The sequence below is a fragment of the Venturia canescens genome, chromosome 2 (assembly GCF_019457755.1).
Source record: "Venturia canescens isolate UGA chromosome 2, ASM1945775v1, whole genome shotgun sequence".
Lineage (NCBI taxonomy): Eukaryota > Metazoa > Arthropoda > Insecta > Hymenoptera > Ichneumonidae > Venturia > Venturia canescens.
This window is the reverse complement of record NC_057422.1, coordinates 14,904,677-14,932,379: the sequence shown is the minus strand read 5'-3', so window position 1 is coordinate 14,932,379 and position 27,703 is coordinate 14,904,677. Positions and strand designations below refer to the sequence as shown.

The 27,703-nt window shown below is 35.9% G+C and overlaps 3 protein-coding genes across 8 annotated transcripts; 1 reads left to right on the top strand and 2 right to left on the bottom strand.

Annotated features, from left to right (window-relative positions):
• Positions 1–261: 261 nt before the first annotated feature.
• MED25 (Mediator complex subunit 25) lies at positions 262–6,967 on the bottom strand. Of its 4 annotated transcripts, none has more exons than XM_043412444.1 (13): positions 6,606–6,967; positions 6,170–6,349; positions 5,719–5,764; positions 5,449–5,573; positions 5,058–5,277; positions 4,224–4,833; positions 3,665–4,149; positions 2,721–3,065; positions 2,086–2,277; positions 1,251–1,655; positions 1,098–1,157; positions 639–770; positions 262–550 (listed from the first exon to the last, which is right to left on the bottom strand). In XM_043412444.1, the coding sequence occupies exons 2-13, from the start codon at positions 6,289–6,291 to the stop codon at positions 404–406; spliced, it is 2,889 nt and encodes a 962-aa protein (XP_043268379.1). In that variant the 5' UTR covers positions 6,292–6,349; positions 6,606–6,967; the 3' UTR covers positions 262–403. The 4 variants fall into 4 exon arrangements, with proteins under 4 accessions (XP_043268379.1, XP_043268382.1, XP_043268381.1 ...); XM_043412447.1 differs by having other exon boundaries at positions 1,251–1,643; XM_043412446.1 differs by having other exon boundaries at positions 4,233–4,833.
• A 209-nt stretch (positions 6,968–7,176) lies between these two features.
• On the top strand, positions 7,177–16,350 carry Spt20. The gene is made up of 20 exons (XM_043412442.1): positions 7,177–7,446; positions 8,016–8,129; positions 8,203–8,391; positions 8,914–9,032; positions 9,124–9,376; positions 9,772–9,984; positions 10,082–10,260; positions 10,771–10,980; positions 11,084–11,243; positions 11,398–11,472; positions 11,574–11,975; positions 12,113–12,278; positions 12,602–12,792; positions 12,879–13,026; positions 13,387–13,718; positions 13,911–14,007; positions 14,095–14,201; positions 14,369–14,555; positions 14,827–14,996; positions 15,209–16,350. Exons 2-20 carry the CDS (start codon positions 8,082–8,084, stop codon positions 15,335–15,337), a joined length of 3,375 nt encoding a protein of 1,124 aa, XP_043268377.1. The 5' UTR covers positions 7,177–7,446; positions 8,016–8,081; the 3' UTR covers positions 15,338–16,350.
• On the bottom strand, positions 16,218–27,702 carry bmm (brummer). 3 transcript variants are annotated; one of them, XM_043412454.1, is made up of 13 exons: positions 27,573–27,702; positions 25,247–25,414; positions 22,123–22,235; positions 21,906–22,025; positions 21,616–21,804; positions 21,410–21,493; positions 21,135–21,311; positions 20,707–20,882; positions 20,361–20,477; positions 19,413–19,570; positions 19,229–19,325; positions 18,823–19,127; positions 16,218–18,507 (listed from the first exon to the last, which is right to left on the bottom strand). In XM_043412454.1, the coding sequence occupies exons 2-13, from the start codon at positions 25,404–25,406 to the stop codon at positions 18,281–18,283; spliced, it is 1,923 nt and encodes a 640-aa protein (XP_043268389.1). In that variant the 5' UTR covers positions 25,407–25,414; positions 27,573–27,702; the 3' UTR covers positions 16,218–18,280. The 3 variants fall into 3 exon arrangements, with proteins under 3 accessions (XP_043268389.1, XP_043268388.1, XP_043268390.1); XM_043412453.1 differs by lacking the exon at positions 27,573–27,702 and adding an exon at positions 26,806–27,434; XM_043412455.1 differs by lacking the exons at positions 20,361–20,477; positions 27,573–27,702 and adding an exon at positions 26,806–27,423.
• Position 27,703: the final 1 nt, after the last annotated feature.

Sequence of the window (27,703 nt, the reverse complement as noted above, 5' to 3'; positions counted from 1 at the left end):
AATGGAGAAAGAAAAAATATATAGCTCTATTCATAACTATAGAACACCATACGACTACTCTAAAGTTGAGGATATTGTTTCCCTACATCTATTTTTTACAGAAATTCTACACCGCGTGCAGGCAGAATTGACATTCGAAAAAATATTGCAAAAAAGGATATCAACTTTTTGAACCCAAGTGTATTGTCTACTATACTAGACATAGAATACTCACTCAAATTTGTAGAAGATTTATTAGGAAAAATAACCAAAAATACATTCTTCATACTAAAAATAATGTACATATATTTCTTTTTCAGAATATATGCAATTGAATTTTATTCATACTTAGGATAGTGACAATAAATTAGCCTGGTAGTCCATAAAAAATCTTTGAATTAAAAAATTACAATTCACAAGTTAATTATCCAAGAAAATCATAATTCTGAACATCATCGAATTGTTGATTCTGAAGATTTGCAGGAGCCATTGGCCTTGCAGTCATTTGACTCCGAGGGGGTACCATTTGCTGTTGCATTCCAAGCACCTGCTGTCTGTATTGGGGTTGTTGCTGGAAGTGCAAGAATTGCGATAAGTTTTGTGAGAGAGAAATTTTAATTTTGTTGAAAAAATATTCAAAACTAAATAAAAATTCCTACCTGTTGTAACAAATGCCTAAGTCCAAGACTATTTGTCATGACCGGTCTCATCATCCTTTGGGCATTGGGTTGTTGCTGAGCTGCCATAGCTGCTGCGGCTGCAGGATTTAGACCTCTCTGAGCTTTCTGCGCCTGCTTTCACAAAAAATTAAATTTTATATTCATATATTAATAATAAATTGTATATTAAAAACTGACAAGCAATGTACAATTATTATTTTCCACCGTAATTTTTTTTCATAAATTATAAACTGAGGAATCACAATGACATGGTTTTCATTCTTCTCTGGCAAATCAAAACCTGCCTCGCAACTTAACATCTCGATTTAACTAATTTTGAACCGACCAACTGGTTCATTATGTCACCGAATTAGAGATCGAAAAAAATCAAGAATTCTGATCTGTCAGGGTTGAACCTTATAGTCTTGGATTGAGAACAATGAAAAAAGTTGGACTTGCCTCTAGCTGTTGTTTATACTGCATTTCTTGCTGTTGTGCCACTTCGAGATTTTGTTGTATCTGTATAAAAAAAGCAAACAGTACAATAAATTTTGATCGTGGTAAAATGAGTATCGATAAATTTAATATTGAATGAATGTGATTGATAAATACACCAACTTCGATTTGTGATTGGTATTGGGCTTCTTGTTGTTGAGCAGCCTCGAGTGTTTGACGCAAATGATGTATTTTAATTAAATTTTGTTGTCGCGCTATATCAAGATCGTCAAAAGGTGGTCTTTGTTGTTGCGGCATCATCGGTGCTTGGCCACCCGGGCCAATTTGTTGTGATCCTCCCATGCCACCTGGTTGCATGCCCATTTGTCCTTGGGGTCCACCGGAAGGACCAAGAACTTGTTGAGTGTTTGCGTTCGAGGCTACGACGTTTTGTGTTATCTGACCTCCGCCCATCGCCATTGTGTTTGTTTGAGACATGTGAATACCACCTTGCGATATTCCAGTGGTTGGCATTGAACCAGCTATATTGGCATTTGCACCAGCCCCTGCCTGAGAAAATACCTATTCGATCCCGGGCGTTCGTACTTGGACTCAGATTTCTAATTTTCTTTCGTCATTCTTACTAGAGTAAAACTGTATTCCATAAACTGCTGCAACTGCTGCCGAAAAGCAGATGAAACGTCTGAGGCAATATTCAGTATCAGTTACTTTAATCTTAGAGACAGCAAACTCAAAGCGTTGCGAGCAGCTTTTGGAATAGTTTAAATTTATTCGAAAGTTGGACGATGTTTTTTTTTTTTTTTTTTTTTTTTAATTGAAATAATGAATTTTCGTTGATAAATTACTTGGTGGAATTTTCAACTCGAGGATACACTGGTTTGTGAATATTCAATTCAGTCAGAAGTTTCTTTAAGAAACAAAAAACAACATCCGACCCGGAACCCTGAAGTTCAAATTCGCAAGACGTTGATTTTTTCTTTATTCATCTTACCTGTCCTTGCCGAATCAGAGCCTGCGTGCTTTTTTGATGTTGTATCACTTTGCGCAATCGATCGACGAACGCAGTTTGATCGTTTGGGATGAAACCAAGGTACGCCCTTTTGTCGGAGGTATACAAAAGAATAAGCACTTTTATGTCGCAAGTAGGGGCCGCGGGGACCGAGGTGAAGTGGACACATCCAGCCTGAAAATAGTATATTTTTAATTTTTTTCCCAAAGAAAAAACAAGTCAAGATTGTTTGAAAAAAATGAATTTATGGTAAAAATCAGAATCAATGTGCTGAATAAAGTCACAGTGAAATACCAAACTCCATACTCGCTTAATGGAGTTGGAACAAAAAACCGTTTATACTAAATAGTTGGAACGACGATTTGAGTATGTCATGGAACGAAAGTGTGAATGAATTTCTTAAAAAATTGTTCTTACTTTATGCGTAATTTTCTTAATTATCACGATACACACTGTAGATTGACGTCCGAAAACGTACATGTGTCAAGAAGAATATTCTACCGAACTGAGAATAGAATGAGAGTGAACCAAGTGTGGGCCAATAGTGAGGATTGGTCCTAAGAAGATAACAGTACTATAGGCACAAGCATAAAAGGAGAAAGCCAAAAGATACTTACAAATCCAGTGCTCATTACTTTTGTCAGTGAATCAAGGGCTTCGCACGGAGTAGGATGGAAGAGTACCGACTTTGAATTCTTTAAATAAACACCACCGATGCTGCCGATAAGTTGTTTTGGCATAAGTTGCATTATCAACTTTTGTGGCCACGAATCAGCTTTCAACTCCGGTTCTCCATCTTTTGAATTTACAGATACTTGACAAGGTACTTGTCTCGTTTGTTTTTGAGTATCCGCTGGATTTTTTGCTTTTTCCAACCATTCTAGAGTTCCGGTCCAGATGGTGGGACGTTCCCGACCAGGTACCATTGGCTGACCACCAACATTGGCACCTCCAACGTTACCCTTCAATAAAAACAGTTATAAAATTATTAAAAATTAGAAAAACAAAATGATCTTTGCATCATGCAATAATGCAATCAAGAAAATTGCAATAGTTTTAAAACTATTGCATTAAGATAGTTTGGAGGAGTTTAATTGCACAGTTGACCCTTTTTTGCATAGAATGGAAAGAAAATGATTTTTTTATGGCTTGGAGAAATTTGAAATCTCTCAATCGTATAGTTTTCAAGATCTGAGCTCTTGAAGAATCAAACCACTGGTTTATCGAATGAATCTCAGAAAAGAGGTGGGTTTTTAAGGCGTTATCGTGGTTACACGAATATCAATTCGTAAAATTAATGACTTTCCATAACATAAAATACACTCTTAAATATTTTTTCAGTATATTTTTGTTCGATACTCAATTCGATGCCATGCTCGATTTTATTAATTTTGATCATTAATAACTTCTTCAAAAAATACCTATTCAAAGAATGGGATTGGACTTTCTTACTTATACGTTGATTTATCATTGAAGTTGATAAATTTTTGTAATGTTCTGTCATAGAAACGTCTCTTAATACATATTTTATAAAAAAATTTGATAACAGAATAGTTTTAACCTGTGGCTGATTATGAGGTACTTGTGGTCCCATGGATGGTCCTCCTGCCGTGGCCTGTGCAGCCGAAACCGTTTGCTGTACTTGGCTAGGCACGGACTGACTCACACTCGAAACAGTGAGTTGTGGGCCAGCTTGACTCTGTGAGGTTTGAGATTGCATGACCATCGAAGCCTGCTGCTGAGCGTTTTGTTGTTGCTGCTGCTGTTGTTGCTGAGCTTGCTGTTGCTGTTGTTGCTGCTGGACTTGCTGTTGGGCTTGTTGTTGCTGTTGGGCTTGTTGCTGAGCTTGTTGCTGTTGAGCAGCTTGTTGTGCTTGCTGTTGCTGTTGTTGTTGCTGTTGTTGAGCCTGTTGTAGTTGCTGCTGTTGAGCTACTTGCTGGGCTTGCTGTTGCTGCAATCTCATGGACAACTGTAACTGCTGTTGCTGTGTTAGTTGTTGTTGCTGTTGCGCCTGCTGGGGATTTCCACCCATCACGTTAGCTCCACCTGCATTGACAAATTACGAAAAAGGTTTATTAAATTGGAGTCGGGAAAACTATGATCTTTGTACAACCAATTACCGTCCATACGTTGACCAAAATTAGCGACGTTAAGTCCAATCGAGGAAGGAGGCTGAGTCAATTGAGCTATGAGGGCGCTACCCTGGGTGTTGTTCTGTTGTACTGCACCAGGTGCTATGAACGACGGTCTTATCCATCGAGGATGACCTCCTCTAGGCCCAATACCACCAGGATGGTAATTTGGTGGTGCATTTATTTGTTGCGGGAATCCTGGCCGATTCGCGTTCATCGGTACGTTCATCGAAGGTGCCACTGGCTGATGCACTGCGTTTATATTCTGAGGCGCTTGATTCCGGAAAGCTGGACCTTGCGGCTGCTGAGGCTGTGATATATTCGGAGTTGGTTGATTGGTGTTGGGACTATCATGACTCTGTAACGGACTCAATGGTATTTGAGCCGCACTCGTGTTCGTTTGATGCACCACGGGTCCGCCGATGTTCGGACTAACTGGACGCTCTTTCAAATTGTAATTTCTCAGAAGCACTAAATGCCTTACGTCTTTCGCATAATTCTTCGTTTGTAAAGACTGCAAATCACCGCCAGCTTTTTCAAAAAGCTTGAACAATGTTGGTATCTTACGCGGAGAAAGTATCGATAAACTGATGTTCCTCTGAAAAGATGTAACGGTTTTCATGATTACTCATTCTCCAACAATGTCTGATATATTTTTTCAGTGACTCTACGAAATTTTTCCAATTACACATATCTCAACTATTATTTCAACTGAAACAACTGCTTCGATGTCTATTGCCCTTTTGATTGTATGAATATTGAACATGTGAACCAAGTAATAATTGGTCTGATTGCAGGAAAGTGCGTATAAAAGTTTTTCACCTCTTGGAATATTGCAGCCAATTGTTCAACTGTATGACCAGCAAATTTGTAAGATTCTTGTACAACAGTTTGATACGGTGGTGAATTACAGACGAGAATACAGTGTTTTTGAGATGCTGTATTTGGCTCCCGGCGCTGTTGTAGATCTTCAAAACATTGGAGCCCGGTAGCAAGACCCTCACCTATATTTGCATTTGATTCGCCCTTGCCTCCGACCATTCTAAACAAATAAACAGTTATCAATTGTTTATTTGTCAAAACTGTATAACTACTGACAACGCAGCAGAAAATTCACCAAAATAAACGTTTATGCTGATAAAATAGGATTTTTGTTACCCTTTCTCAATAACCAAATTTTCATCTGAAGCTTAAAAATAGATTCCATACGTACTCAATTCTGTCCAAAGTGAGCAGCAACTTGTGTGGGTTTGAATAAGGTCCAAGGGTAGAGGTACAAGGTGACGGTAAACAATCAGCTGCATGATAGATCACAACTCCATATAAAGTTGTACTGTTCTACAACGTGAAAATAATTCAATGAATGTATAAAAAAGTATGAAAGTTCTATAAAAACTTGAATAAAATAATAAGACTACAATTATCGAATACATTTTCAAAAATTCAGAGATTAGAGCAATCTATCAGACCATTAGTGTTTTACCTCGGATACATATTCCCTGTCCTCTATACCTCCTTGGCTGAAGTATCTAAAATGTTTGGAAATGTTAATAAAATTTCATTGAACTGGTAAATAAATAAATACGACTGAAGGGTAGACTTTAAATAATTTCAATTGAAACCAATCAATCTCTCGAATACAGAAGTAATGGAAATGAATATGAATAAGTTTAAGTCTCTTCTAGTACAAAGAAAACAACATTCGTTTGGTGCGTCTTTCCCAATATATTTATGATGTATGTATAAAATCAATAAATGTCAACATTGTTATAAGAAATGATAAGTACAGCGAACGAGTCAAAACTAGTACACAATATTAGCAAATGATAAGTCTTTCATAATTTTTAACCAGTAAATGGGCCAGAAATGACAAAACCCTAAAAACAGTCATAGTTGGGAACTTTCTATTTATAGTATAAAAAAATGATACTTACTCCAATGTTGGAATTAGATAATTTGTTTTCAGATCATTGAAATATGCTCCATTGACAGCAGTGCCTTCAATGACAAATATCACATCAGCTTGTATTCCATGTTCTGTTGGCCCAGCTACCATTTTTATATTTTCACAAAGCTGTGATCTTGTGAAGGACGTCACCAGCTCTAGTCAATATCTGTTGACAAAAATTTTAGGGAAACTTCTCAACATTTGATATTACATATTTTTTTAGATGTGAATTGTTAAGGTAGTTAAGCTGAGTTGAGTTGCTAGTATGACTAGATGTTTTTTTGCATTATTATTTTTAATGAAAATAGTTTTTAATTCAGTCGTCGATTGACAAATTGCAAAAACAGACTACATTTGGACTTGGGAAAATTCCACTCAACTATAATACTCTATGGGTCTATAGTGAACTTAGCAAACATAACCTTTATTGCGATGATTTTCTATCCAATTCAAATAGAATTTTGTTCTATTTGAAACAGCAGACGTTACTTCAATCACAGTTTTTCTTTTTTAATTCAGTAAAATGTCTAATATATTTTTGGCTGTCTCTATTCGTCTGGAAATCCATATATATTATACTTTCCCACTAGTTTTTAATGATAATATCTTCATTGTTATAAATTCAATATGAATTGAAGACGTTGGACGAAATAAACAACACACTTTTCCATATCGCGTTTATTGTCACTATTAGCATTTTTCTTCTTCGTGTAAAGGAAATATTTTATCGTGTTGTTTCTTCTCTCGTATGAGAGGAAGTGTTACGGGTGCGAAATGCGTTCGTGAAAAACCTTGTTCTCATATATTCTCAAAGTCATCGATTCTCGGCAACAAGCTCAACATCAAAAACGACCTGCTCAACACAGTGACCGTTATTAGTACTTGTAAACTAGTTTAGGTGGCGCCCAATGTCAAAGTCGAGTTTTTTCGAAACGTTAGTTGAACTATCTCTTTGAAAACTTGTAAACACTTGGTTCAGCGAATTGTGGTTAATTTCCCAGTCTGTGCCTGTGTCGTGTTTGTATAATAGGTTACACTGTGCTCCGAAATGACATTTGTAGCTCGTAAATATTATTTATTCTAAAAACGATTGAATTTCTTTTGGTCAGTCAGTGATTCGTTCGATGTGTGACTTGTCGCTACGATAAATCGTGTATTATTTTTTGTAACGGCGTGGGAGGTTATGATACAAAAATTGTCTTTACTCTGAAATACCCCGTGGTCAATGTTTACTACAGAAAACACTTAACGCTCGTCAACGAGGTAAATTCGTACTTTCGATTATTAAAAAAAAGCATATTTATACCACTCTTATGTCATACGAAAAAGCTATTTTTTGTTTTTTTCTGATTTTCATTCTCGTCCTTACCCCAGCTTCAATCTACTCACCTACTTGGACCAGAGTTGACGTTTCTCTCTAAAATCTTGAGTTACCAATGTCGTAATTTCCGTATAAGTTTCAAACTATCATCAAAAAACATATTTTTTCGATCAGAAATCATGTTTCTGCTAGGGAAATTACACTTTTCTTGTGATTTTTTTTGGTCATAATTACTCCAAGTTCTGTTGTCCTATATAATCAGCCAGACTGTTTTCCAATGTTAGATTCTTTTATAACTCATGCTTTCTCTTAAGATTATCATTTTTAGTTGCAAAATTAATCTATTGGTCTCATTGAACAACTGTATAATATACTTTTACAAAAAAAATATTCATTGATTTTACTTTTTAGCAAATTCATTCAGAATCTATTTAGACTGTTTTTTGTTTGCGTATAGATTTACAGGTGCAATAATGTGAACTGTGTTTTAAAATATAATTGAATGTTTCAGAATGTGACGAATCATTGATAGTTTTTGAGCTATGACATTACATGATATTGTTGAAAAAGGGCCAAAATGATTGGCGCAGCCTCTGGCTTGGAAGATGCCTGTTGGCAAGCTCAGGTATAAATATAAACACGAACAAACCATAAATAGTACATTTTACATGAAAAATTTAACTTCTTATTTCCTTCAGGATATGATAAATCAAGTGTCGAGAGGCTGGCGTGATAGTCAAAATGCTTCCATCTCTGACAGAGCACCGTCATTGATGCAAAAAAAGGATCAGCACAATCAGTCTAGGCACAGTATTCAATCCAAACTGACCAGACTATATTTCGAGGAATTGTCCAAAGTTCCTCATGCCACTCCTGATTCTGTTTTGGTATGTCGACTCTGACCAGTCCACCCGTGTCATTCGCGTCTAGTTTTATATTAATCTCCATGATCACAGTAAAACTTGTTACCTCCCTTAAGATTGTATCTGAATTAATTTTGGAAAAATGTAACAATAGTTTGTTGAGTGCTCAAATTTTGATCCATTGGCAATTTCAATTTTGAACGGCTCAACGTCAGCTCTCACTAAATACTCAAATGGTGTTAAAGAACCTCAGTGAAACTTTGATTTGCTTCATTTTTATTTGGAATTTTGAGATCGCGGATTCGTCAACTATTTGCGTTCACAATGATTTCTTCAAATTGCGATTATAAGCGATTGTAATTTAGACTGAACACAAAAATCATGAACGCAGTTCAAGTGACTCATGGAATGCTTTTAGTATCGAGGAAATGATTTTTTCAACCCTCATCTATTTATTTATGATTTTCTAAAGTTCAAAATGTCATTTAAAGAATAAAATAATTGGTTCTATCACATCGAAACTTTGAACTTGAAATACATTTTTAGAATAATCTTGAAAACGAGTGCGATTTACTGGGAAGATTGGTGCAGAGGGAAGGACTCCATACGTTAATTGTAAACCTCTATGCCGGCAACAAAGGATACTCATTAGCCGTAAGAAATAGGTGAGGAAAATAAAAATACCATTTTTCGCTTCCAAGTATTTCCCTTTTTCTATTGTTAAATCATTTCAAATTGTTCATTCATCGTTTCTAGCGATAAGGGTAGCCAGTACGAGAAAGGTGGCGGATTATTGGCGGAAACACAATTGATGGGCTATGAACAGGGTGAATTATTGTCGTGCATAGACAATGGTCAATTGCCGGCAATGCTGGCTGAACAACTCGAACCGAGTAACTCTCATTTATTTTACGATGGTTGTATCATTGCTGAGGTTCGCGACTATCGTAAAGCTTTTCCTCACAACAAAGCTGACATACATCATGTTCTCTTGAAACCTACGACTCAGGTAATAAAATCCAAAAAATGTGGTATATTGTAACGGGACAGCCTTACCCTCTGGCACGATTTCTGGTTTGACAGAAATCTGTCAGAGGGCTACGGACGGAGCGCTCTCGCGTCAGCGGAGCACCGCCCATACGACAATAAGGCCCTCAACCTTCATCCTCCTCCTTATTCCTACCAAAATTGAGAGGAGAATCCTAAGTTCCGATATTGGGGAAATTCACCATCTCCCGAACATCGAAACGTTTCAATATATTTTCTTTCAGTGATGATTTGAATGAGATTATACGTACTAGCATTTATCTTTGTAACGTACAAAGAGCCGATGTTAAGAATCATAAAAATTTATTATTGTATTATTGTGATTGAAATAATACAAATATAATGTTTGTTGAGCAGAGTGTACTGTCGGACGTATCAACATTGACGAGCGACGGTGAGTGGAGTCATGAAGAAAGATTGATGTTGGAGTCTCGTTTGGTCGCTGCGACACAAGGACCTCTTTGTCTCGATCCAAATCCCGCATCGAGCTTGGCTACAACACGTCTACGACAATCAAGATCGTTGCTTACCGACCATCAGCTCATGCGTCAAGCCAAAAAGTTTTCTCAGGTACGACCGTCGAATTCTCCACCTTTTCTCCTCCATACTCCTCTACGTTTTCAATATTTCCTTATTTTTTAATATGACCATTGCAATGAAATTTAAGGTAACGGTGAATCGAAAGAGAAAATTGGAACAACTAGCGCAGCCAGAGGGACTTACGATACAGGATTTAATGCAAAAATTGCGTGCCAAGAGAGGATTGCCAACAACCACTGCCTGTCCACCGCCTTCTCTCGTGAATCCACCATTGCTTCCGCCAAGCACGCCGATCGATGTCTTGAGGCAAGAAATTTCATCGAATCTATCATCTTTTTTTTATATATACTTGCGTTGGGTCGATATGAACTGATGATTAAATTTGGTGCCACATGTTGATAAACATCCGATCCTTCGTTGAATTTCGTACTTCTTTCGGGTCTTTTTTGCATAAAAAATTAAATTTTCGTATTGTTATCTGCAAATTTTAAGAAAATAGAAGATGAACTTCCAAGTAGTCTAGATTTTACAAGAGTTCAAACACATTTCTGAAGTCTTGTCTTCGCGATATGTATTTCAAATATCCTTTTATTTGCCGTATGAAAACTTTGCTAGATATTTTTAAATGTTTGAGAAATAACCCTAATTGAGAAGTGCCGGTCAAACAGACAGTTTTTTGAGCTCATTGTTTCAAAATACTGTCTAATCTACTCGATTCAGATTGATAAAAAATGTGACCCAGAAGGGCACAGAAATGATGTACTATCCATGTGATTCTTTTATAAGTAATTCAATTATTCAAATTAAATGATACAGATACGCTAAAGCTTACGAGCGACCGCGGGAAACGAAAGACTGTCTGCCTCAACTTATAGAAGAATATATATTAGAGACTGAACGGGGCCAAGGACGTGTTTACCATATAAAGCTCTCAATCCTACAAAGACCTTCCAATTCCGAGTACCTGGGAGAGCTTTATGTGGACAGAGATCATCGGGAGGGTGAACGAAATGGATCTGCATGCAGGTAAAACATTTTGTTTTATATTGTAATTTATATTTTCTCATACCTTCTTTGTATTCTCGAAGAAGCTAACATAGTTTTGATCCATCATTATTTTTGGTTAAAGATTTACTCTGGGCACGAGAGTTCAAGCTAATCACTATATGCAACAATTTACGGAAATATTTACCGAGGAAGGTAGAAAAAACGTGCGAATAAAGCATGTTGTACCGGGGCAGGCACCTCGAGTAACATGTACACCGGGGATGCAGAGAGCACATCAACAGGTACTCCGAAAATTAAGCAATTATATCCGAAAGGTTATTCAGAAAATTGTGAAAAAGAATTATGTTCTTAGAGAATGAGGGTCCTTATAGTTAATCGAAACCGATCACACTTCGTTGACTTTACCAAAAGTATATTTTTCGTTCTTACGTTTAGGCTCAACAAGCACAAGCTGCACAGTTGGTGGCACAACAATTGCAGCAAGCTCAATCCCAGCATGTCGCACAGCAGGTTCGTTCGCGAAATATTTGATTTATGAGTTGAAAAAAAGAATATTTGCGTTGTTGTTACAAAACCGAGAACTTATCATTAAAAACTTCTTATCACTGCAGATTCTCTCTCGAGCTCAAGGCCAGTTGAATAGCCTGGCGGGACAAGTAGCGTCGATAAAAGCCATGACGGAAGCCACGACATCGGGGCAACCAGGTGTTACGTGTTTGGACGCTAATTCGAGCGTGGTGCAAGGCAGCATTCCACAAATTGACGGAGGGAGTGTTGCGTCTTCCGTGCAGCAACAACAACAACAACAGCCTCTTACCAACGGAGTTGTCAATAGCCCAGCTCCGGTGCAAGTACCTGTACCTGTGCCCGTGCAGCTCGAATCCACAACCGGAATTGCTGTCAACGATAACGTTAATTCTTGTAACGGTTCAGGAATTCTCGTTTTTCAACAGAAAGCTCCGGTTCCGTCGAACGTCAACACTGCTGTCGCTGCAAATTCTGTACCCGTGCTCGTGAGTCACCATTTTTGTAAAAAAACAAAAACACATCAATTATCTTTTGGAATATTGGGTCGGAGTATGATTCCACGATTGAAATGTCGACGAAAAAAATATTCGTTAAATTTCATGAATTCTATTGTGTCAAACAGCAAGCGCAACTGCAAGCCGGCGTCCAGAGCAACATAAACGAGAGCAATACTAGCAACCAGACTTCGAGCGAATCAACGTTCAAAAAACATTCAACTAACCCAGCTATTAGCGCACTCGTTACTTCACTCATGAACTCTGCTCAACAGTTTCAGCAACAAGCCGCGGGTATGAGCAATACTGAATTCAACATTTATTCAGTTAATTCGTTTAGAATTTGTTTAAGAGGGTTTCATTTAAGTCGAAAATTCATCGATTGATCGTAGCAACATCATATTGAACATTCTAAAATTGAGCGAAGCAATGAAAAATATTTTTCTAATTATATCATTTTTTTATTCATTTTGATTTGTCTATCAATTTTGAGGAAATTTATTAAATTAACTAACTTCACATCTGCAAGACATAAAATAAAAAAAAGATACGCACAGAACGAATATCCACACAGCTACGGACAAATTTTGATAATTTTCTTTATTGTATGTAAACAGCAAACGCAGCTGCAGCTGCCCAAAGTTCGACAAAGACGAACAACGCCGCCATTCTCAGTTTGCTAAACAGCAGTCCGGCTAATCTGGCACAGCAAAAAGCTCAGCCACGCCGGATTTCACTGAACACTTCACTTCCATCGCGTGTCATTGGTCATGGAAATGTTATAACTGTTCCCAGTACAACTGGCCAAGTAAGTATTTCTTTATCGCACATCTCATTTTCAATTATTTTTTGAATTGCGTTTCTCATCGCTTTCATGGTTTGATTTTGTTTCAGGTGAGAGTAAGCATAAGTTCTGCTCTTACGAGCCAACTCGCCGGTAAACAACAGCCCGTAAAAGCCACCGCTGTAAGATTAGCAAGAGTTCAGGACCCGGCTTCGACTTTGGGCTTATCAATGCCCGGATTATCGGCATTACTCGCCGGTAAGCTGTAAACGATTTTTACGATTGGTGCTTCAATATTCAAGCCCACTTAACGACAACTTTTCCGAAAAGTAATGAAAGCTACTTCACTAGCAGGTGGCAAAAAACTTGTAGGGGAGTAAAAAAAGAATTGTACCCTCAATCGTTTATTTGTTTCGAGACAATTATTTTTCTTTCCCATCCGATTTGGCTTCTCAAAATTTGTCTAGTTTTATTTTTCCTTCATAAATATAGCGAATATTTTTCAAATAATAATTAAGAAATTCTGCATAATAAAATCTGAAATAATATATTTTTTCTTCGAAATCTATTTGTGCGATGTGATTAGTATTTGAAACGAAGAATGTGCTATCGGTCCAGGTACACCATCGGCGGATAATCCTATACCAGGAATAAACAGTGCTTCATCACTTCTGGAGAGATTAACTGCGTCGTCGAGTCAAAGCAGTCAACCGAACAGCCCAATGACAAGCCCACCACCAGCCAATGTTAATCTACAGGGGGTCAATCTTACTAGTCTACCGAATTCAATAAATGGTCTTCAAAACGTCCAGGTATCATTTCCTGGATTGTCACAGCCAATAACAATGGCACTTACCGTTTCTGCGGCCACAGGATCAGTAACACCCACCGGAGTTATTGTCTCTCTTCCGATATCCAGCGGGACCAATACCTGCACCACGGTCTCTAGCGTTAGTTTTACTTTCCATACGTATATTTTACCAAGTTTGAAATTTACGTACTTTGAACCTTCGTCTTTGAATCTTGCGTAGAAATACATTATTTTATTTAACACGAAATTCATGCATAATTCTTTTCATTTTGAAAGTGTTTGTTTCTAGTCTAATACGCTATTTATTGACGAAAAACATGGTTTTTTTCAGATGGTTCCAGCTACTGTTGTTACCACGGCCGTTGCTGGAACAACACCTACAGTTGTTATTGCTAATTCTGCCAATACTCATCTCTCTTTGCCAATCGGTAAATTTGAATTATTGCATTTATCAAATTTGGTTTCGTGTTCTTTTTTTTTTTTAATATTCTTACACGCTTGGTATTTTTGTTCAGCTCAAATCTTACCATCCGGAGTCAAGGGATTATCACAACAAAATATACGTAGTACCAATACTGTTGCTGCTGCTGCTGCCGCTGCCGCTGCTGCCAATCGTTCACAGGTACAATTATTTCAACGTTATCAATAATTCTATGTTCATTAGTTCAGAATTTTATTCTGCATGAAATCAACAGGTTTTCTTTTTCTAAAAATCTTGGAATTGAGAAAGACGTTTTTCGCACGTCATTTGTTTTTGAATAATTTATTGAATGATGAATTGTGAACCAGGCAGGGCAGGCTATACAACTAGTCGGATCTCAAAGGCCTCGACTTAATCAGATGGGACGACAGGTGCAAGTACCGAGTCAGGTCAAGTCCTCGGTTTTGCAAAATCAATTAGTTACCGTTGGAAAAACAATGACAGCCAGTCAACTCATACTTTCCGGTAACAAACAAGTTTTGACTCCTATAATGGGTGAGTGATTGGAAAAAATGTATTTTGCATATTTGTTATCCTTTTATAAAAATGCGTGAACTTAAAAGAGAAGCGAAATAAGCAAACGAACAAAAGACACGAAGATTTTTTAAATAATGATAAACGTGGAAATTGTATATTACAATTTCCTACGAATTATTCGTGTAAAAAAGTGTATTTTTTATCGAACGGTGTTGAGAGAAAAGTGGAGAATAATGCACGTAGATGCTCTCAGTTTTCGAATTCCTGAAGACTCTGAAATGTTTTTCAGGCGGAAGTAAACCCGTGCTCATGGCGAGTCAAGCAGGATCTTCATCGCAGGGTGTAAGTGCGAACAAACACACTCTTTTGGCAAAGTCACTTCACGCTAGAACCGGTGCTACGGGACAAGTGAATCCACAGAGCCAAAATCTCGGAGTTGCGAGTCTTTCGCAACAGCAAGTACGTAGATGTAAAAATTTGTCGCGCTATTTACATCATAGACGTTGATCCCGGGATCATCAGTTATTTCATTTTTCAAAAACAAACAAAAAAATTGAATTAAATTTTAAAATCCATGTATGCGTATGAGCATAACCTCTTTACGATCGAAATAATTCTAATTGGAGTTTTAATATAAAATAGAGTTTTAACAAAATCGATTTTTCTCACAGCTGCAACAATTACAACAGTGTTTAGCGGCGCAGCACAAGGCGGCTGTAGCAGCTGGTAATTCACCGAACAGAACGCAAATTCAACCTCAACGAAGCTCGGCCTCGGCACCCGGGGAAGATTCTCTCTGAACATGTTCAAAAGCTATACCAACTTTTACGACTCATCGTTGTTTATATTTCATGTTTAAAAGGAAAAAAATTTGAATAATTGGAGCCTTTGCTCATTTTTATGGGGAAGAAAAAGGCGGATGAAGAAGATATAAGAAGAACGAGAAAAAATTATTGAACAGCGGTATTGGTTGAGGGAATTAAATCGTGCGCGTGCCGGTATTGTAACGAAACAAAGTAATTGAAAAAAATATATATAAATATATATTATTAATGTTTAGAAGCTTTCGAACAAAGAGCGCACATTAACTCATTGGCACACATAATTTATTATACACACACATCTCTCTTATTCGTTTTCCCATTGTGCAGTTCGTGTTTATTTTTTTTTCGTTTCTTTCGCATTATGGTCAACGAACTTCCGAACATTATAAATATGTATATACCTTTTGAATAGTGAAAATTGTGTGCATGTGCAATAAAAGGATGAAGGAAAAATGATAAAAACAAAAGAAATAACTCCTTAAGTAGAAGCTTAGTTTTGTTTGATAAGCAACTTTTGCCGGCACGCCAGCACGTTCGTATTATCCGAAAGGTTTCAATTATTATTGTACATATTGCATTCACAGGTACTACTAAATACCTTATAGTACATACTACGATATATGATTTGTTTTTATATTAAAATGAGAAAATCTAAAAAAAAATTGAAAAAAAAAAAAAACAAACAAATCAACGAGACTATTCTTATTGTCATTGTCGACTGTTTGCAACATTACTTCCACCAACATTGGCGTTTTGCCGACAGCTGTACGGACTTCTAACCAGAAATATCAGGCAAAATGGGACAAATATCTCGAGGCTAAATGTCGAACGGGCGAAAATAAAGCAAGAATCAATGTTGAAAAATATAATTCGTATATTTACATAAAAATATCATTTATAATAACATATAAATTAGTACAGATAATCAGGGAGAAAAATATGGCAAATGCCCGTACATCTTCGAAATAAATAAGTACTAGTTACAAAAATGTTCAGTGCCAACAATATAACATCGTCACTTTCATTGCAGCGTGAAAGGTTCACGGCTTTCTCGCGTTACATTTTTTCATTTTGTTCATGGAATTGTGGTCAAAGATCCGAAATTTTTTTTATAATCCTACAGAGCAGTTAAAATACTCTGGATACTCGAGTGTCTTGCTGTGCGATCGGTTACAAAATTATGCTTACTACTCGTGTCCTTACACTTTTTCATTAGAATTTTTCGTCCAACATCGTAGCTTGCATGTACATAAAAAATATTTAGAAAAAGTAATCACTTCACGTGATGCATTGTGCATTGTTCATCAGACTGTCAGATCAAGAAAAAAAAATATATTGAGGGATACTTTGCTTTTGAACATCATTTGTTGATCGTGCTGAGGAAAAAATATGTAAAAATCATGATTTTTAGTTTATGAAAGGTTTTGAATGAACTATTTAAGAATGAAGTTTTAACGCAGATATTTGTCAACTATTTCTAGATTCGACTTTTCCTTACAGTTATGAAAACGCAGAGCGAATCTCCTCTCCGCAATAAAAACTATGGATATTAATATTTTTCTATCTTCTTCGACTCCGAAAGTAAAGCTTCCTCGCTTTCAAGGAAATCGAATATTTCAATTCACTGGAGTCTGAAAATCTGGATTTCAATATTTTAGAGGGAAAAAAGACATGATTTCCTCTCTGTCGACGAGATTATTCGACTAGGTTTTTTCCATCACATTTTCGCCAATAATAATAATGCAAAAAACGTTATTCACTAGAAAATTCCGTATTGTCGTTTGCACTTGTGTCGTTTTCGCGAAATGAAAATGTCAAAATGCGCCACGCATCTCACGAGCCAAAATTGATCCTTGAATTATTAACAAAATTTATAAATTATTAAATTCGCGACTAAAATTCGATTTATCTTTAAAGAAACAAATTCATGCATTTGTAAATTCACGGCTAATTCCAATGAACTCTGCCGAGAAGAAAATAAAATAATATTGCTTCCCGGGAAGCTTGGCAAGAAACGTTAAATAAATTAGCAAAATGATTAACCCGTTTAAAAAATAAATATGAAAGAGCAAAATTCGGTTACTACTCATTGTTTTGGCAAGAAAAAAAATATAATATTCGCCTCCTATTCCTTAAATTTATCTCGTTCCTAGTGATATCACGATTACTTCACAGAAGTGAAGTGTATTTTTGCCTTAATAGTTATAAAAGAAACCGAAATAACATAATTACTTATAATCGTCGATATATCAGCTCGAGTTGACCATTAAGACTGCAGAATTTTTTTCATCCAAAAAATGCACAGATAATTCAGTTTTTCTTAAATATTCAAATCTGTAAAAATGGCGAATCAATCGAATATGATTGATTCTTTTTTTACATATAAATACCTAACTTCGTTCATTTGCGGGCTGAAATTCTTCCGACAGATGTTCTCAAATATTGTCAACATCGGATTGTTTCTACGAGGCTTTACTTTTCCCTCAGTTCCAATGTGAACGAAGAAAGAAGTGTTTGCCCCAATCAATACGTGCAGTCTAAACCAAAAATGAATTTTGGTTTAGCCTTCTCGAATTTTGCATCGTTGGAGCGAATTAAAATATCGTCCACTTGTCAGACAAGTGCAGAATTTATTTCTAAATTTGGATTACGATAATTGAGAAGGCTTTTTTCGAGAAGTATTGTACTGGAAATCGATCTGGCTCGGAGATATAAAAAATTATTTCTCTGATCAAAGAAATGAAAGAAAGTGATGAATTAAGGAGCAAACCAATTTTCGTCAAGCCTCCACGATACAGACTTCGATACTGCGAATATCCTATGACGATGAAGACGAAGAATCGAATTCATTAGAGAATGGAATGATAAAACCTCGTTAAGTAACACGTGGGTAAAAAAAGGTGATTGGTTGAAAAGTCATCAATCGGATAAGGTTGGTTGATCAACTTCAGGTCGGCTGTCAGGAGGATTTGCTATAGAAAGAGGTAGTTCGACGGTTATTACTTCATGGCTTTTGTCCATTCCCCACTCGCTTTCAGGATCCGAAAATATATTTGATCCTTCGAAAAGTTCGTCGTCGTACGATGTGTCAGAAAGGCCGTCTAAACTCGGCTGATTGTCATCCGTGTAAAGAGACTCCGTTACAGCTATTAATAATCAAACACGAAAAGTTCGTGATTAAAAAATTTCTATAAGTTAAAAGTTCGGTCCTATTAAATCATTATTGACATCGATAGTCTATATGAAATGTTTTCACTACAATTTTGAATAATCGAATCGTGACAGGGGCTATACAGACTATAATTCCCTGACAATCACTCTCAATGATAAATTACCACCGCGGAAATATAAAATAAAAAATACAATGATGAAAGTTGCTCGTAACTTCGTTCATCTTGACGTTTTTCCCAAGCATTTACTTCGTTTTCCCCGTTAAATTTTAGAAACATGCGGCACCTCACCATTAGAGAATGCGTGCTGAGATAACCACGTTGGCTCGTCCCATTCGTCGAATTGAAGTTTCGTATTGACTTCCATCTCAGTGGGCGAGAGCATTCCGTGGGCGTCCGAATCCGTAACATCGAATATTTCCGTAACTCGTACTTTGTTATCTTCGTCCATGTAATAATACGCGATTATTGCTTCCTGATCGGAAGTAACTTGGAGAATATTTTCAAAGGTATCATCGTAGGTCGCTTTGTCTGACATGTTTATTACGCAACTAGATTTCCGAGCGCAATCGTGCTCGTCGTGCTCCCACGGCTGTCTACAATAAAAATTATACACCTGACGCATTATCATTTCACTGTTAGAAAACATTTATAAAAATAGAGAATTTCTCGACATGTTTCTCGTTTCTCAACTTACATTTCGTTATTGTACTGAAGCGAAAAGTTTCGATTGGGTTTCTGACTTTTGTACGTCATGCAATCGGGATCTTCGGCAGCTTCCATATCGTAAATACCTGAAAACATCAAGCGGTGAATTTATTGCACTGTGCATTTTTTTATGACGTTCTAAATACAGTTTAATCCCATCAATTTTTACTTACTTGATCCATATTGTCTAATTGCTAGATGACATTTTATCGTTTGTGATAAAGATGGGTAATACGTGTTCATTTTTGGGAATAAGAAGCTTAGTTGTTCCAAGATAAATTGACTTATTTCGAGCAGATTGGTTCTCAGCTTTGGAGCATGCACAATGAATCTGAAAAAAAAATGATGATGTTAGTTCAAGTGAGTTTGAACAAGAAAAAAGCTCTGAAATAATTTACAAATCGTGCTAAGTTTTATCTGTAAATATCATTCGTTCAAAACATTGATCGGTTTAACAATTTCGAAAAAAGTACCTAAAAATATCAGTTTTAGAGAAACTTATGAGGACCGATGGAAAGTTAAACATTCATCTATCAGTTAGAATCTCAGAAAAACTAATACAAAACTTATTTTTTTCGAATCATGCACAAGCATTGGTCCAGGATTTCCCATGTTCTCACATGGTCAAGAACAAATCTATAATCCTGAAATTGCTAGTATGGAAGCCAATATTTCAAGTTGATTTTCGTGAGCATGGTGAACAAAAATACCCAAAACATGCGTTGAATATTCGTTATCTTTTGAGGACTGAGGAGTGTGAATACAAAAACTTGAGAAAACAAACAGTCATGTAGCAAAAACATGCGTTCGATATTTTACAGTGCACAGCCGAAACGAATAAATATAAAAAATTGGGATATTCAAAGGAAGTCAACCGTGATACGCATCCGAATGTAAAAAAATAATCTTTTTTTATCTGAAGTATTGATAACAACAAATAATGAAAAGCTTATTAGCAATTTGTAACATAAAAACTTGCCGAGATACGAAATTCCGAAGACAGTAACTGAAGAATGAACCGTGAATGAGTAATTGGAGATAAAAAATAGCTTTCCAGTTTGAGCTCTCGATGACGACCGAATAAAATGAAAATGGCTTAACGAGCTTAGTGGAAAGCTTACCGTGATGACGAAGGCAAGTGCAATGCACATGTGTTGACCACATTCTGAGGTGTACGCAGGATATTCCCGATAACTTTGTATTCCAACGTGCATGTCTCTACAGTGTTCCCAACCAAGCTAACCAGTACAATTTGAATATTTGTTAGTGTATTACGTGCAATTATGATTCGACCTTTCCTTCAAATTCTTGCTGCTCACGATTCGCAAGTATTTCACACTCTATGCCATTTTTTTGAGCTTTCAATGCAAGCGTATTATTGTGGCAATAAAAAACATTCAACGAATCATGCAGCAGAGCGTGCTAAAACTCGTATATACAAACGTATAAAAACATGCATTCACTCACTTCGTAAAGGTAGCGTAGACAACGTCCGCTGGTAGGGTGTAAGGGAGGCTCAACAGCGACAGAATCTTCACACTTTTGTGCTTGAAAAGCCAATTTATTATACCCTTGTTCGCGGCGTCAATAGCATCTTGAAATATCGTCATTACCGGTTCTGGCAAATTCGCAACCAACGCTTCCTGCAATTCAAATTTTTTTGAATTTAGTTCGTTGAATCGAGAAACACGCCAACGGCTCGGCGCCAAGTATTGAAAAAGGAAAAAAAAACAAAAGTAAATGAAATTACTATGTACAATGAAATCATCAATTTCAATAGTATCAACACCCATTTGAGGAGTTCAGGGTCGAAAAATTCTAGAATTTGGTGGCAATTACCTCAGCATTAAGCGTAAAACAGTAATAATATTCGTAATATTATGTTTACATGTTACCTGTCTATGAATTTTACACTCCACACATTCCGGATCGTATTCCATGCTTTCATCGAGTGTCTCCGATACTACGAACGTCGATTGTACCGCCAAACATCGTGTGCAATTGATCAAGTTGTTGCGGTGCAGAAACCTCAGAGCGTCGTCGAATCCTTGTTTACACATGTTCGATAGAATCTACGAGGAAAATAAAACAAAATGGATAACGGAAAAAGAGCAATGAGAAGAAAATAAATTTGTTTTTTTTTTCAATCAAATTCGCTAGGAATAATTACCTCGGGATTTGGCGGGAATAAAATTCTCGCAAACCTGTAGATATTTTGTCTCGAGAGCTCAATACTAGTATTCGCAAAATTTACCTGCAAATGAAAAAAAATTGTGATGCCGTTACCGTCCCATTTAACAGAAGAGCATTTATCGATTGCACGATTCCATAATGAACATCAACCACGGTTTACATTTGTGCGAGAAAAAAACTCACGTGGAACAATTGAGAGGATATATCTCTAGGGCAGATATCACTCTCTCCACAAAAAGGACTTATAGTTATTGTATTCTCGTCTAGTGTTGGTAAATTATCGCTGAATCCGCCGTCCATGTACCTTATGCCATGAAATCTCGGAGGAAATATTCCTGAGAAAAAAGGAATGAAGGAACTTGCGAGCAGAGCCTGAAAATATCAATATTTCCATGAAAACGTGCTTGAAACAAATTTCCAAGTACAATTTCATTCTTGTAATTCTCATTTAATAATGACGAAAAGTAACAAACTTGTAAGAGGTCTTCTCGCGAATTGAACTGCGAAACAATGACATTTTTTCCATCGTATACCCTCGTTAGGGAAATATGGAGTTTGCCACTGACCCTGATGTGAGCATCGTTTGGAAGATACTGAAAAACAAATAATATCAAATTGAATTTTTGTACGAGAAGAAATAAATCGACGGAGGTCAATTTTTGTTTTTAATAAAGCGTCAATATTTTCAACCTTTTGCAAGCTTTCCAAGAGTATTTGTTGAACATTGAAGGAAGGGCTGAAAGGTCCGAGAGTCCGTTGTCTCGCTTCACGTGCTACTCGTAAGACATTGCTTGTCATTTCCCCTGAAATTCAAATCCAAATTCGTCATTTTTTAAAAAGGATTTTTTGAGTGTCAGCCACACGATAAATAAACTCCAATATTTCGGGTCATGGTTCCAACAAAGTTTTTCTTAGTCCAGATTCTATGTTGTTATTTTGCAGAATGAAAAACAGCAGTAAAGAGAATTTAATTTTCCTGTTTGTCGGGGCACAGAAGTTGTGAATGAACTTTGAGCACAACGTGCAGAAAAAAATCACGTAACAGTGCAAACTCAATTATTGTGTCGTATAATTTGTAAATTGGAAGCATGTGTGAATACAATTTGCATGTTGTTCCATTATTTTTGGTTCCACAATGAGTCACACTATGAGACAAACTTTCCCACGGAGGTTTCGATTCGTCTTTCTTATGAGATTTATACATATTTATACGAGAGTATTACAATCAAGATCTCAGCTGATTCCAAATAAGTCGCAAAGTTCGGTGCGACGTATTTTCATTTTCTGGATCGACACATCGACTTGTTTATTCAAAGAACTGTCATTAATTTCACAAAAATGTTAATTGCTGAACCTTTACATAAGACACGTTTAGGTTTACTTGAGGTAATTACCAAATTTAAAGAAAATAAAATCTCATCGAGTAATGAACAATCTTTTCTCTCATTTATCGAACGCATATCTAAAAATCTTGCAAAATGAAAAAAAAAACCCAGGAGAATGTAATCGATAAATCGGTGTTGACCGATCAAGTGAAAAAATTCAGCAAACCTTATTATTTTTCGGTATTTTTTCGATAAGTTTTTCGTATCTCATATAAGTTTGAGATAAAGTAACGGTTACGTTTGATTAACGCTGTTGCAACAGGTGAATTTCGAAAATAACATTCTACAATTTCAAAGTGAAGAACCATCTTGAACGAGTGAGTGCATGATTGAAGAAAAAAATTCTGAAAGTATCCTATCACGACTATGTTCGGTTATTTTTTGCCAGACAACGCAATCTTTACGTGGACTCTCTAAACTTTGGACATTTATTTTTAATTATCGTTAATCTGGTATTGCTCATCAACGCGAATGCTCGAAAGCTTCCTTTGTAAGCACGATCATGAAAAAAAATGATATCTCAAGGCTGTGCTGTCAAAATGTATCTCGCTTTGTCCTATCATATTTTTTCTTATCTTCGCCAACAATATTGAAAGATCTAGTTGATAAATTATCGAATCGTATATAATCAAAAAGATGGATGAAAAAATAATTCTTGAGTCTTTTCCTCTGGAATATATATCATTACTTCGCGAGGCAACGAAAATGATTTTTCTCGTCAAGTAATGTTCAACAATTACACCATTAGTAAAAATAAAAATGCGCAAAGCACGTTGTTCTTGTTTTATGAGAAACTTTATCTCTTTGGAGAACCATCGATCATTTAATTGTAACTTTTATAGAAAAATAATTAAATTTAAAATTCGTCGAGATGCAACTCGAGAAATTTGAAAATAAAATCAAGAGAATATCGGGAATAATGAAATTCGCAGTTAAAAATGATTATACGTTGCGTTTCCAACGACGGAAACACCGATGTCATCACTTCTGAACAAATATTTTTTGTGTTGCAAGAAATATGGATTAATCGATGAAATTTTTGCTCGTGTGTACGTTATCTTAAATTCCCCCCGATGTGAAAGCGTAGGAGGAAGTCGTTGGTGGTCAATAGAGTGTTGAAATTTGTATATCTGTACAAACAGAAGGTCCGGTTATCAGAACAAACTTACAGGTCATTGACCAAAAAAAACAGTCTCTTAGGCAACACATTTATGGAAATTTATCATCGCGTAACTATCTACCTAGGTTTTCACACAAGGAAGAGAAATAAATATGGCACACATGATTGTCAGTAAAATGCACAAAGAATTTTCGATAAACGAGGTTCTGAAGAGGAAAAGAGTTAGAGAGACCGAAAGAACAAAAGATAGAGATAGAGAGAGAGAGAGAGAGAAACGGGGGAGTGAAAGAAAAAATGAACTATTCTGATTACTGTTTGTTTAGTATATTACAATGATTCATTTCCAATTGGCCTTTTCTAAGCTTGACCCACTTATCAACTTTTATGTTTGCTTGAAACGCGGTCATATTCCCTGTAACATTATATCATTGCACTACTTACCACGTCGAGATATTGTGGTACAAAAGATTATTCTGTAATAACGGTGACTAGGAACGATGAAAATCCAGTGGTGTAACAGTGGTAAAGTTTTGTTTTTTCTTTCACCGTGAACTTATAGCTTTTTCTTTTATTTTATTTAGTAAAAAAATTTTTCTTTCATCTCCGCATTATTATTTATTACTTATTTATTATATTATTAAAAAATTATACTAGAAATGTTTCTACATGAATAGGAAAAATCAAGCAGGTTGTGAACTCTTCTCGAGTATAAGAATGAATCGAGCAGTGGTAGCATTGAATGAAATCATCCAGCATGTGTATTGGAAAAATACCAATTTAAAAAATATAATCTTTGTGAATGTTTCTTCATCGCTGTGAAAAAAAAAGATACTATCGCTAATGCAGACATTGACAGAAGAGTATTTATGCAAAATTGATCCCAATGTAATAAAAAATTATATTTCCTGCTGAACAATATCGTTGACTGTGCTCATTGGATTGTATGGAAATAATGTTCTCAGAAGAAATGATTAACAAAAAAAATTATACATTGAAATTCGTAAAGTGCCATCTAAATTAATTTTACCACAGAAAAGAGATAACAAATGTGATTAGAATAAAGAAGATAAGTGCGGCACGTGTTAGCGCATGAAATGCACACAAAGAGATAAGCAGTATAGAAGACGAAGAAGAAAGACAAAAGCTTTAATATGGATAAAACGTCTGCATAATCCAACTCTCGAATCACAAGTAAAATTAAAGCGAATGATAGAAAAAAAGGAATAAAAAGAAAAAAGTGTGAAATACGAAAGAACGTTATTGCGTATCTATCGATTGATGTGTAAACAAAGAGGGTAAGTTCACTCACCGAGGGGCAAGTCACAAAGAAGACAACAGGCAGCGATTGCACCAGCTGAAGCTCCGCTGATCTTATCCAGCAGCAAGTGAGGCGTGTATTTTTTGAAACATGCTGCTACTCCAACATGATAAATACCGAGGAAACCACATCCCGCGAAGGACAAATTCATTGTTTACACTGCAATGAAGAAAAAAGGATCATTTCTGTTAATTTTATCTGTAATTGCAGTCAGAATATGTGTAAACAAAATTGTGATAATTATAGATGCATAATGTTTAAAGATTGCATCAAGTTTACCATTTAGTAACTATTGTCATTGAACAATACACATAATGTTGATTATTTCCCAATTTTAAATCATTATTCATTGGATATACAACAATGTTGTTAATATTATATACCTTGTTCAATGTTTCATGAATTTTGGCTATTTGACAAGTATAGCAATAATAGTATTATTGATGGCACAGTACTGAACATTTGATCTACCATCAATATTTTAAAATTTTTTTATATTACAAAATAATGAAATAATAATCATTGCTAGTTGTACTCAATTATTATTACCATGATTTTTGTTTTGAGCTTTCTCTCCCTAAAATATTGATAATCACCCCATCAAAATTTATCTATTTAAAATGGTTTATTATTAACGAAAAGTTAATAAAATTGAAAAACGAATATAACTACAAAAAAAAAATGATTCAAAGTTATCATAATTTCTAGGCTGAAATAAAAACAATATCCTCTTGGTTATTTAATTCTCATACACTTGAAAAATCAACATCTTTTCTTTTTCAAAGCCGTGAAAATAATCTCACAATAGCGAATTTTGAAACAAATAAAATTTAAAAACCACAGTGTCGAATTGAGCACTTCCATGTAATTGAATTTATCCGCTGACATATAACATAGGGTAAATGAGAGATTTAACCATACATTCAATGTAACCAGTTAACAAGTGTGGACACAGTTTTTTTTAGCAAAATTATAGAATTACCTAAAATAAAAAGTATTTCGATCCAGGAAACGTCACCTATTCGTTTATCTGCTTATACATTTTTGTGATTCAGGGAATAATTTCAGAAATGCGATATCTTAATTCGATGCATGTAATGTTGCATAAGAGAGCAAACTTCACAAGATTTGAGGTAAAAAAATGAATGAATTTAATCTTAGCATGAGTCGTCGGGATTCAAAATTTATTTTGTTATGAGATTTGAAAATCGAATACTAATCGAGTATTATGCTGTCAAATAATTGATTAAATACAAATAGTTTCGAACCACGATCTGTTACTATAATTTTTGAATAGTAATATTGGAAAATAATATTAGAGTTTGAATGTCTTGACTATATATCCCAGTAGAAATTTCCAAAAAGGTGCCAAAAAAATATTTTCATGGTATACAAATGGCTGCTAAATGATAGCCAAAAATTAGCAGTTGTCCGAAAGTTATCTTTTGGACGGCTGATAACTATTTAGCAGAAATTTATATACCGTGAAGGTTGGTTGGCACTGCTTTTTTGGAAATAACTACTAGGGTAGCGAAAAACATTTAGTTTACCTATTTGCGAGTATAAATATGTCCAAGAACCATATAGAAGAGCACTGGTTGCTCTTCCGTACGAATCCCAAGCCTTGTGCACACGTTCACATACGACAAAATGCAAAAAAAATCTACGCTCGTTCAAAGCTTCCAAATGAGACAAATAAAGCCGCGCGCTTTTTCGTGTTGATACGCGAAAAAAAAACAAATTCACGCATACACCAGCTGTTCGCTTGATCACTACTCGACAAATGACTGAAGACTACTTTTCTCACTCGCGCGTTCCATTCCTCAAGCCCAAGAATATGCGCCTTATCGTCGTAAGAATGTTCAAGCAAAAGCAACGTACGAAAAAAAAGAAGAAAGACGTGACACAACACACAAGCAAAACAAGAAGTAACAATGCGCTCGTGACGTTCGATTCGCACAGATATGACGCGGTCTTCCTATTGGTTTAATTTGCGTGGTGTGGTTAAAGCTCCGCCTAAATAATCTGTCTCTTTTCTTCTTCCGTGACATACGCATCCTAAACGTTATGTAGATGTATTTTTGGTGCTGTGAAATGCTAGAAAAATAATTTTTTCAAAAACAATTTCCGGCATTCACGACGTATGACGCGCATGATAAAATTCTATGAATGCGAGCGTTCTTAATACCTAGAGAGAATAATAAAATTGACTACATCATAAGTGTTATGAACAAGCGATTGTCAACAATAACAAACGGTCATTTGTTTTGTCGAAACACTCGAATAAACTGCGTGCCATAGAGGTAGGGGTACTGACTCTTCTGATTGGCCGTTGGATCTCACTTCATGTCAGTGATGTCTGATGTCAGTTACCTACTTATATGTTGATGTATCTGACACAAGTTAACACGTTGCCGCGACGTTAACGCCGTTCGCATGTATCTGCTA

What these genes read in the sequence shown, in the direction of transcription:
- MED25 (XM_043412444.1), bottom strand. Translation starts at nt 6,291, where the DNA reads ATGGTAGCTGGGCCAACAGAACATGGAATACAAGCTGATGTGATATTT. An exon ending in AAGTAATGAGCACTGGATTT is followed by an intron (nt 2,278 to 2,720) that starts GTAAGTATCTTT and finishes TACTATTTTCAG; the next exon opens with GCTGGATGTGTCCACTTCAC. An exon ending in AGTATAAACAACAGCTAGAG is followed by an intron (nt 771 to 1,097) that starts GCAAGTCCAACT and finishes TTGTGAAAGCAG; the next exon opens with GCGCAGAAAGCTCAGAGAGG.
- bmm (XM_043412454.1), bottom strand. Translation starts at nt 25,406, where the DNA reads ATGAATTTGTCCTTCGCGGGATGTGGTTTCCTCGGTATTTATCATGTT. An exon ending in AATTAGACAATATGGATCAA is followed by an intron (nt 19,326 to 19,412) that starts GTAAGTAAAAAT and finishes TGATGTTTTCAG; the next exon opens with GTATTTACGATATGGAAGCT. An exon ending in TCAGCACGCATTCTCTAATG is followed by an intron (nt 18,508 to 18,822) that starts GTGAGGTGCCGC and finishes GATTATTAATAG; the next exon opens with CTGTAACGGAGTCTCTTTAC.
- Spt20 (XM_043412442.1), top strand. Translation starts at nt 8,082, where the DNA reads ATGATTGGCGCAGCCTCTGGCTTGGAAGATGCCTGTTGGCAAGCTCAG. An exon ending in CCACTCCTGATTCTGTTTTG is followed by an intron (nt 8,392 to 8,913) that starts GTATGTCGACTC and finishes ATACATTTTTAG; the next exon opens with AATAATCTTGAAAACGAGTG. An exon ending in TCATTAGCCGTAAGAAATAG is followed by an intron (nt 9,033 to 9,123) that starts GTGAGGAAAATA and finishes CATCGTTTCTAG; the next exon opens with CGATAAGGGTAGCCAGTACG.